At 60.2% G+C, this 11,088-nt stretch overlaps 1 protein-coding gene across 1 annotated transcript in view; it reads left to right on the top strand.

Moving 5' to 3' along the window:
* The window catches only part of LOC103926195 (drebrin-like protein), a gene marked incomplete at its 3' end in the record, with an annotated part of 11,419 nt that extends 7,047 nt beyond the window's left edge, over window positions 1-4,372 (top strand). The window contains exons 9-11 of the mRNA XM_009335039.1: window positions 1,427-1,576; window positions 3,054-3,160; window positions 4,224-4,372. Of these exons, the coding sequence (XP_009333314.1) occupies window positions 1,427-1,576; window positions 3,054-3,160; window positions 4,224-4,372 (406 nt within the window). The remainder of the gene's footprint in view (window positions 1-1,426; window positions 1,577-3,053; window positions 3,161-4,223) is intronic.
* Window positions 4,373-11,088: the final 6,716 nt, after the last annotated feature.

Genomic DNA, 11,088 nt, shown 5'->3' with positions numbered 1-11,088 from the left:
TCCCAGCCAGGTACGGCGCTGGGTGCGGCGCTTGCAGCAGGTCAGGCAGTGTGAGCCGGTTCCCGTTCCCCGCGCTGGGTAAATCTGTGCGCGGAGAGTGCTCCCCACGGGGAACGCGTGCGTTCGGGACGGGTCTGTTACCCCTGAGGTCGCAGTTCTCGCTGAGCACGGGTAGCTCTCATCGCAGCCGGTGGTCTCTGCCGTAGGCGGAGCGATGTCTCACACCCAGCTGGCGCGACGTTTTTCGTGGTAGGGCTCTTGCTTGCGGGCTGCGCCAGGTTTTAACGGCTGAGACGGAAGTTTTCCATACTTTGACTCCACTTCTGAAGCTTAAATTTCATTATTTTTGATGAAAGCTAAATATATTAATGCCAGAAAGGGACGACTGTCACAATCTATCCCGACTGCCATAAATTCCACCCGATTTTTTGCACGCGTTGAACCAGGCAGGAGCGCGTCCCTTTAGAAGAGACCGACCTGATCTATCAGATAGAAACCAGGAAGCTGTGAAAACCAAAGCTGACACGGTAGCCGAGGAAGTCGCTGAGAACACGTGATGTCCCCGGATGAATGTCTCCTCCTCAGCTCAGCCTCCTTGAAAGTTGCTTGAATTAATTTGGAATGAGCACTTTTGTTTTGTGATAGGAGCGCAGATGCGCTTTCTGGTGTAGGCACGCCGTCAGTGGGACAGGATGAAATCCCACGGTGGGAAAACGTCTGTCTTGCCGTTCAAACATCACGGGGGGAGGCTGATTTCTGAGGGTGAGAAATCCCTTGGGATTTCCCTCGTCTGTGTTAGCATTTGGTGTTTTTCAGCGGAGGAAGGGAAGAGAAATGCCCTGGCACCGATAAAACCCACAGGCTAAGGGTAGGCTGGCAAGTCTTGGTGCTTATTCACTGCTGTGCCCGGGTAGGGCTTGTCTCGTAACTCTCCTGCTTTGCTTTTGTTTGCGTTCAGAGGCGTAGATGGGGGAGATAACAGCGAATAGTTACCTGCTGCCAAAGGAAAGCGCGCCGGCTTAGAAGGCTGGCAGCAACCGGTTTGAATCGTGCCTCTCCCGGTTGCTGGTCCTAATGTCGGTGAAATCCAGGCTGCTCCGAAAATCACCGGGGAGAGCCTGGAGAGCAGGACCTGGGTGGCGGTGTCCTCCAGCTACTCTTCCTCCCCAAAATTACATTTTTTTTTTTTTTTTTTGCTTGGCTGCAGCTACTGCTGTAACCGGTAAACAAACTTGTTTTCCACAACCAGGATTAGAGCTGGAAAATCCTGCTTAGGAGGATAACCCAGCAGTGGGCTCCTAAGGCAAAAAAGCGTCCGACAACACCCTTTGGTGACTAACTCCTGGGGAGAGACGGGGCTGTTGCCACGCGGCTGGAAGCCTCGATGCCTGCCCACTCCTGCGAGCACGTTTGACTCCTTTTCTAGGCAAGCTTCGCAGCCCTTTCCTGCAGAAGGAGGTGAACTCTGTGCCGAGTCCTGCCTCTCCTGTCTCTCCTGCCCGGGATGCTCCCCCAGCCTCCTTCGCCCCCTCCTCTGCTTGGGGGACGCCTCCAGCCTCTCCGGTACCCGCAGCAGGTGCGTGGCTTTGTTTCCTCGCCTAACCAAAGCTTTTCACCTCGCCTCTCCAGATAGGTCCCCAAAATGGGGCGTGTTGAGGCCAGGCTCCGTGTTTCTGGTTTCGTTTTCCCATGCCTCGGCAGAGGGCGAGCAGGTCTTTAGGCCAGGAACCTGCAGGCTTTGTCTGCAGCCGGAGGGGACGAGAAGGGCTGAGCGTGATGCTGAGGCTGGGGAAGGAGGAGAGTTATTGCTGCCTGGTGCAGAGGTCCCTTCCTTTCCTTCTCAGACTTAGCAGGAGGTTCAGCGGCTGAGGGGATGAGGACATCTCCTGGCTGGAAGGCTGAAATTCAGCTGCGTGCACCCCCAGAGCCCCTCTCCAGACCTCCCGCTGCAGGGGCTTTGAGGTTCCCGCTCGGACCTTTCCAAAATGCCTTCGAGACCCAGCGAAGGAGGCTTTCTACCCCCACGCAGCGATTTCCCTCTGGGCGGCAGAGCGCGGTGACAGCAGCCGGCTCTAGCAGTTAGGCAGGACGGGGTTTCGCCGTCCCGGTAAAGACCGGAGGACGAGGGCTGGCAGGGCCCACCTGCCCGGGCATCGCCGCCCTCGCCGCCGGGGCGGCAAGGCAGGCAGAGGGAGCCGGGCTACAAAGAGCTTTCTCTGCGTGCGGTGAGATGCTCTGTCCCCTTTCAGGTGGTTTGGGTGGGAAGAGCAAGTCCGGAAGGAGGGCTGGCCGTATCCGGAAAGTCTCCCCGTGTGCTGTGGGGAGAGGTGTGCTCTGGCACAGAGGTGTTGCCTTGTCCTTGAAGGGCTGTGTGGTTTCACGTCCCTGCTGGCTTGTCCCCAGCTCACCGGGCTCCTCACTGGTCCCAAGGCTACCCTGCGGCTTTGCTTCAGGAAGGTGGGAGCTGGGAGACAACCTCCAAGCTGCCTTTTCCCAAATAAGCCAAAATGTACCTGGTTAAAAACCAAACCCTTTGAGTGATTGGGCTCAGCAAAATGTTTCAGCCAGAAACATTTTCTTTGGTGGACCAAAACCAACGGTTCTTTCAGAGCGGCTTGTTACTGCTTTCTGTCCTGCCCACCCCAGCAACTGTGGGCCAGGGACGAGCTCCGGCGGTCCCCAGGCTGCAGTCACCACTAGATGCTGCTCTTGGCCAGGGTCTTTGCGCCGAGCCTCCCCCGTCAGGTTTGGTGCTCACCGCAAGGAGCAGCTGGGAAATGGTTCATCTCGAGCAAGCTTATTCCTTTCCCCGTCGGAGACCCTGGATCTCTCCGTTGTCCTTTTTATCGTTCCCTAAACCCCTGCTCGGCCCGTGGCTGGGTTCGTGCTTGCTGGACCCATCCCCTCTGCAGGACAGGAGACCCGGGTGACATCCAGCTCATAGCCGAAGTTCGGTGGCACTTCAGCCGGGAGCAGGAGTTGGATGAACGAGGGGACAGGGAGAGGTCTTGGTGACGGATATCGTGGTGAGATACCGTGTGTTTCTTCCGCAGGGCAAGACGCTGCGTACAATTCAAGCGCCCTGGCTTCCCACGCGGAAGAGGCAAATCTGTACGAGGAGCCGCCGGAGCCCTCGGCCATCTATGAAGAACCGCCTCAGGTTGGTGCATGAGGGAGGACAGAGGACGCCGGGGGGGAATCATAGAATCATCGAATCATTAAGGTTGGAAGAGACCTCCAAGACCATCGAGTCCAACCGTCAACCCCACACCCCCATGCCCACTAAACCATGTCCCTCAGCGCCGCATCTACCCGTCTTTTAAATACCTCCAGGGATGGGGACTCAACCCCTTCCCTGGGCAGCCTGGTCCAATGTTTCCAATGGAAAAGGGCACCCGAGAGCTGGCCAGGATCCTCATGCGAGAGAGCATGGCTTTGCCTCATCTTTTAGGATGAGTCTGGAATCCTCTTACGAGCGTCTCGTCTCTTTGGGTACAAATGCACCCGCCGGTGCTCAGAGCCCGGCTGCCTGGGCTGAAATCGGTAGGAAACCGAGAAGCCCCGGAGCTCGCACACGCTCACGCCGCATCCTCACGGCGAGGGGATGCTGCTGCGTCCCTTCCCAGCGCTGACGCCGAGAGGTGCTGGTGCCGAGCCCCCGTCGCCCGTCCCGCACCCTGTGCCCTGGGGTGCTCCAGCTGGTGTCACTGTCCCTGTTCCTGGAGCCCCGGGAGGGGGCAAGGGGAGAGCCTCTCATCGGCCTCTTTGCCAAAGCGCTTCCTCCTCCTTCTCCTGCTTCTTTGCATGTCCAAAACCAGCGGAGCTGACAAAGCCCAGCTATTCTTGGCGTGCTCCGTCAGATTCTCCAGCGTCTAATAGCGGGGTTGTGTCATGCTGCAGTATTTCCCTTGGAGACGTGGTGGCCGTTTGGTTTCCTCTCCTCTATTCATCCATCTCGTGTCCCCCCGCCTCACAGAACCATAAGCATTTCCAACGTACGTAATTGTCTCGTTCTTGAATTTGTCTGGAAGTGTCCAGCTCGTTGAAAAGGAGCGGGAGATGGGCTGAGTGATCGCCTCGGCCTTTCTGTACGAAAGAAAAGTAAAAAGCAGCCAGCTCAGGTCGCAAAATAGGAATGGGAGAGAAACGCTTGGGAAACTGGAGCTGGAGCTTGTCCAGCTTCAACAGGCTTAAACGTGGGGGTGATGAACTGCTGTCTGCAGCGGAGATCCCGAGGGATCGGCTTCCAGAAGGGTTGTCTGCTGCTGGTCTCGGTGTTTCTGGTTGTGATGCTGGCTGCCGGGCGGGAGGCACTGCAGGATCGGTGCCGGTTTGTGAGCCAAACCGGAGAGCTGGCCGCCTCCGCTCTTTGGTGCGAGGCCGGTTTGCACGCTCATCTCCTTTAGCTGCTGGCAGAGACGCGTGGAGTCCCCAGAGCCAGCGTTTTTATTCCAGGGGGGGCGTCTGGGACCTGCTGCACGCAGTTCTCCGAGGCTGGGCGGGGGGGGGCTGATCTAAATCTCCGGGTGTGGCACGGTGTTGTACTCCTCCCTCCCCCTGTTTTTTCCTGCAATTCCCGGTGTGCGCCCCAATGGACGGATGGACACCCAGATGGACAGACGGACACCCAGCTGGATGCGTGGATGCCCCAATGGACGGATGGACACCCAGATGGACAGACGGACACCCAGCTGGATGCGTGGATGCCCCAATGGACGGATGGACACCCAGATGGACAGACGGACACCCAGCTGGATGCGTGGATGCCCCAATGGACGGATGGACACCCAGATGGACAGACGGACACCCAGCTGGATGCGTGGATGCCCCAATGGACGGATGGACACCCAGATGGACAGACGGACACCCAGCTGGATGCGTGGATGCCCCAATGGACGGATGGACACCCAGATGGACAGACGGACACCCAGCTGGATGCGTGGATGCCCCAATGGACGGATGGACACCCAGATGGACAGACGGACACCCAGCTGGATGCGTGGATGCCCCAATGGACGGATGGACACCCAGATGGACAGACGGACACCCAGCTGGATGCGTGGATGCCCCAATGGACGGATGGACACCCAGATGGACAGACGGACACCCAGCTGGATGCGTGGATGCCCCAATGGACGGATGGACACCCAGATGGACAGACGGACACCCAGCTGGATGCGTGGATGCCCCAATGGACGGATGGACACCCAGATGGACAGACGGACACCCAGCTGGATGCGTGGATGCCCCAATGGACGGATGGACACCCAGATGGACAGACGGACACCCAGCTGGATGCGTGGATGCCCCAATGGACGGATGGACACCCAGATGGACAGACGGACACCCAGCTGGATGCGTGGATGCCCCAATGGACGGATGGACACCCAGATGGACAGACGGACACCCAGCTGGATGCGTGGATGCCCCAATGGACGGATGGACACCCAGATGGACAGACGGACACCCAGCTGGATGCGTGGATGCCCCAATGGACGGATGGACACCCAGATGGACAGACGGACACCCAGCTGGATGCGTGGATGCCCCAATGGACGGATGGACACCCAGATGGACAGACGGACACCCAGCTGGATGCGTGGATGCCCCAATGGACGGATGGACACCCAGATGGACAGACGGACACCCAGCTGGATGCGTGGATGCCCCAATGGACGGATGGACACCCAGATGGACAGACGGACACCCAGCTGGATGCGTGGATGCCCCAATGGACGGATGGACACCCAGATGGACAGACGGACACCCAGCTGGATGCGTGGATGCCCCAATGGACGGATGGACACCCAGATGGACAGACGGACACCCAGCTGGATGCGTGGATGCCCCAATGGACGGATGGACACCCAGATGGACAGACGGACACCCAGCTGGATGCGTGGATGCCCCAATGGACGGATGGACACCCAGATGGACAGACGGACACCCAGCTGGATGCGTGGATGCCCCAATGGACGGATGGACACCCAGATGGACAGACGGACACCCAGCTGGATGCGTGGATGCCCCAATGGACGGATGGACACCCAGATGGACAGACGGACACCCAGCTGGATGCGTGGATGCCCCAATGGACGGATGGACACCCAGATGGACAGACGGACACCCAGCTGGATGCGTGGATGCCCCAATGGACGGATGGACACCCAGATGGACAGACGGACACCCAGCTGGATGCGTGGATGCCCCAATGGACGGATGGACACCCAGATGGACAGACGGACACCCAGCTGGATGCGTGGATGCCCCAATGGACGGATGGACACCCAGATGGACAGACGGACACCCAGCTGGATGCGTGGATGCCCCAATGGACGGATGGACACCCAGATGGACAGACGGACACCCAGCTGGATGCGTGGATGCCCCAATGGACGGATGGACACCCAGATGGACAGACGGACACCCAGCTGGATGCGTGGATGCCCCAATGGACGGATGGACACCCAGATGGACAGACGGACACCCAGCTGGATGCGTGGATGCCCCAATGGACGGATGGACACCCAGATGGACAGACGGACACCCAGCTGGATGCGTGGATGCCCCAATGGACGGATGGACACCCAGATGGACAGACGGACACCCAGCTGGATGCGTGGATGCCCCAATGGACGGATGGACACCCAGATGGACAGACGGACACCCAGCTGGATGCGTGGATGCCCCAATGGACGGATGGACACCCAGATGGACAGACGGACACCCAGCTGGATGCGTGGATGCCCCAATGGACGGATGGACACCCAGATGGACAGACGGACACCCAGCTGGATGCGTGGATGCCCCAATGGACGGATGGACACCCAGATGGACAGACGGACACCCAGCTGGATGCGTGGATGCCCCAATGGACGGATGGACACCCAGATGGACAGACGGACACCCAGCTGGATGCGTGGATGCCCCAATGGACGGATGGACACCCAGATGGACAGACGGACACCCAGCTGGATGCGTGGATGCCCCAATGGACGGATGGACACCCAGATGGACAGACGGACACCCAGCTGGATGCGTGGATGCCCCAATGGACGGATGGACACCCAGATGGACAGACGGACACCCAGCTGGATGCGTGGATGCCCCAATGGACGGATGGACACCCAGATGGACAGACGGACACCCAGCTGGATGCGTGGATGCCCCAATGGACGGATGGACACCCAGATGGACAGACGGACACCCAGCTGGATGCGTGGATGCCCCAATGGACGGATGGACACCCAGATGGACAGACGGACACCCAGCTGGATGCGTGGATGCCCCAATGGACGGATGGACACCCAGATGGACAGACGGACACCCAGCTGGATGCGTGGATGCCCCAATGGACGGATGGACACCCAGATGGACAGACGGACACCCAGCTGGATGCGTGGATGCCCCAATGGACGGATGGACACCCAGATGGACAGACGGACACCCAGCTGGATGCGTGGATGCCCCAATGGACGGATGGACACCCAGATGGACAGACGGACACCCAGCTGGATGCGTGGATGCCCCAATGGACGGATGGACACCCAGATGGACAGACGGACACCCAGCTGGATGCGTGGATGCCCCAATGGACGGATGGACACCCAGATGGACAGACGGACACCCAGCTGGATGCGTGGATGCCCCAATGGACGGATGGACACCCAGATGGACAGACGGACACCCAGCTGGATGCGTGGATGCCCCAATGGACGGATGGACACCCAGATGGACAGACGGACACCCAGCTGGATGCGTGGATGCCCCAATGGACGGATGGACACCCAGATGGACAGACGGACACCCAGCTGGATGCGTGGATGCCCCAATGGACGGATGGACACCCAGATGGACAGACGGACACCCAGCTGGATGCGTGGATGCCCCAATGGACGGATGGACACCCAGATGGACAGACGGACACCCAGCTGGATGCGTGGATGCCCCAATGGACGGATGGACACCCAGATGGACAGACGGACACCCAGCTGGATGCGTGGATGCCCCAATGGACGGATGGACACCCAGATGGACAGACGGACACCCAGCTGGATGCGTGGATGCCCCAATGGACGGATGGACACCCAGATGGACAGACGGACACCCAGCTGGATGCGTGGATGCCCCAATGGACGGATGGACACCCAGATGGACAGACGGACACCCAGCTGGATGCGTGGATGCCCCAATGGACGGATGGACACCCAGATGGACAGACGGACACCCAGCTGGATGCGTGGATGCCCCAATGGACGGATGGACACCCAGATGGACAGACGGACACCCAGCTGGATGCGTGGATGCCCCAATGGACGGATGGACACCCAGATGGACAGACGGACACCCAGCTGGATGCGTGGATGCCCCAATGGACGGATGGACACCCAGATGGACAGACGGACACCCAGCTGGATGCGTGGATGCCCCAATGGACGGATGGACACCCAGATGGACAGACGGACACCCAGCTGGATGCGTGGATGCCCCAATGGACGGATGGACACCCAGATGGACAGACGGACACCCAGCTGGATGCGTGGATGCCCCAATGGACGGATGGACACCCAGATGGACAGACGGACACCCAGCTGGATGCGTGGATGCCCCAATGGACGGATGGACACCCAGATGGACAGACGGACACCCAGCTGGATGCGTGGATGCCCCAATGGACGGATGGACACCCAGATGGACAGACGGACACCCAGCTGGATGCGTGGATGCCCCAATGGACGGATGGACACCCAGATGGACAGACGGACACCCAGCTGGATGCGTGGATGCCCCAATGGACGGATGGACACCCAGATGGACAGACGGACACCCAGCTGGATGCGTGGATGCCCCAATGGACGGATGGACACCCAGATGGACAGACGGACACCCAGCTGGATGCGTGGATGCCCCAATGGACGGATGGACACCCAGATGGACAGACGGACACCCAGCTGGATGCGTGGATGCCCCAATGGACGGATGGACACCCAGATGGACAGACGGACACCCAGCTGGATGCGTGGATGCCCCAATGGACGGATGGACACCCAGATGGACAGACGGACACCCAGCTGGATGCGTGGATGCCCCAATGGACGGATGGACACCCAGATGGACAGACGGACACCCAGCTGGATGCGTGGATGCCCCAATGGACGGATGGACACCCAGATGGACAGACGGACACCCAGCTGGATGCGTGGATGCCCCAATGGACGGATGGACACCCAGATGGACAGACGGACACCCAGCTGGATGCGTGGATGCCCCAATGGACGGATGGACACCCAGATGGACAGACGGACACCCAGCTGGATGCGTGGATGCCCCAATGGACGGATGGACACCCAGATGGACAGACGGACACCCAGCTGGATGCGTGGATGCCCCAATGGACGGATGGACACCCAGATGGACAGACGGACACCCAGCTGGATGCGTGGATGCCCCAATGGACGGATGGACACCCAGATGGACAGACGGACACCCAGCTGGATGCGTGGATGCCCCAATGGACGGATGGACACCCAGATGGACAGACGGACACCCAGCTGGATGCGTGGATGCCCCAATGGACGGATGGACACCCAGATGGACAGACGGACACCCAGCTGGATGCGTGGATGCCCCAATGGACGGATGGACACCCAGATGGACAGACGGACACCCAGCTGGATGCGTGGATGCCCCAATGGACGGATGGACACCCAGATGGACAGACGGACACCCAGCTGGATGCGTGGATGCCCCAATGGACGGATGGACACCCAGATGGACAGACGGACACCCAGCTGGATGCGTGGATGCCCCAATGGACGGATGGACACCCAGATGGACAGACGGACACCCAGCTGGATGCGTGGATGCCCCAATGGACGGATGGACACCCAGATGGACAGACGGACACCCAGCTGGATGCGTGGATGCCCCAATGGACGGATGGACACCCAGATGGACAGACGGACACCCAGCTGGATGCGTGGATGCCCCAATGGACGGATGGACACCCAGATGGACAGACGGACACCCAGCTGGATGCGTGGATGCCCCAATGGACGGATGGACACCCAGATGGACAGACGGACACCCAGCTGGATGCGTGGATGCCCCAATGGACGGATGGACACCCAGATGGACAGACGGACACCCAGCTGGATGCGTGGATGCCCCAATGGACGGATGGACACCCAGATGGACAGACGGACACCCAGCTGGATGCGTGGATGCCCCAATGGACGGATGGACACCCAGATGGACAGACGGACACCCAGCTGGATGCGTGGATGCCCCAATGGACGGATGGACACCCAGATGGACAGACGGACACCCAGCTGGATGCGTGGATGCCCCAATGGACGGATGGACACCCAGATGGACAGACGGACACCCAGCTGGATGCGTGGATGCCCCAATGGACGGATGGACACCCAGATGGACAGACGGACACCCAGCTGGATGCATGGATGCCCCAATGGACGGATGGACACCCAGATGGACAGACGGACACCCAGCTGGATGCGTGGATGCCCCAATGGACGGATGGACACCCAGATGGACAGACAGACAGCCCAACAATCAAACACCCCTATGGATAGGGGGACGCCCCAACTGATTGGCGGGCACCCCAAGAGACAGACATCTCCAAGGACGTACAGACACCCCGATGGACAGGCAGACGCCCCAGTGGACAGACGGACACCCGGAAGGACAGACGAACAACCCGACAGACCGATACTCGGAAGGACAGACAGACGTCCCAGCAGATAGCCACCCAGAAAACCAGGCAGACACCCCTACGGACGGATGGACGCGTAGACAGGCAGACTGACACCCCAACAGATGGGCACCGGACGGACAAACAGCCAGCCCTATGGCCGGCCGGATGCCCCCACTGAAGAGAGGGACGCCCCGACGGACCGACAGACACCCCGGAGGACAGAGGGACACCCAGCCGGACGCGCTGCGCTTCGCCCCCGCACCGGGCGAGAAGGCTCGGGGGGGGACAGGGAGAGGGGACAGCGGTGACAGGGCCACCCGGCGGCCCCCGCCCACCTCGCCCAGGTCGAGGATGAAGCAGTCGCCGGTGTT

This window comes from Pygoscelis adeliae, unplaced genomic scaffold (genome assembly GCF_000699105.1).
Source record: "Pygoscelis adeliae isolate BGI_AS28 unplaced genomic scaffold, ASM69910v1 Scaffold690, whole genome shotgun sequence".
In the NCBI taxonomy this organism is placed as follows: Eukaryota; Metazoa; Chordata; class Aves; order Sphenisciformes; family Spheniscidae; genus Pygoscelis; species Pygoscelis adeliae.
This window is presented reverse-complemented; position numbering and strand designations above follow the sequence as displayed.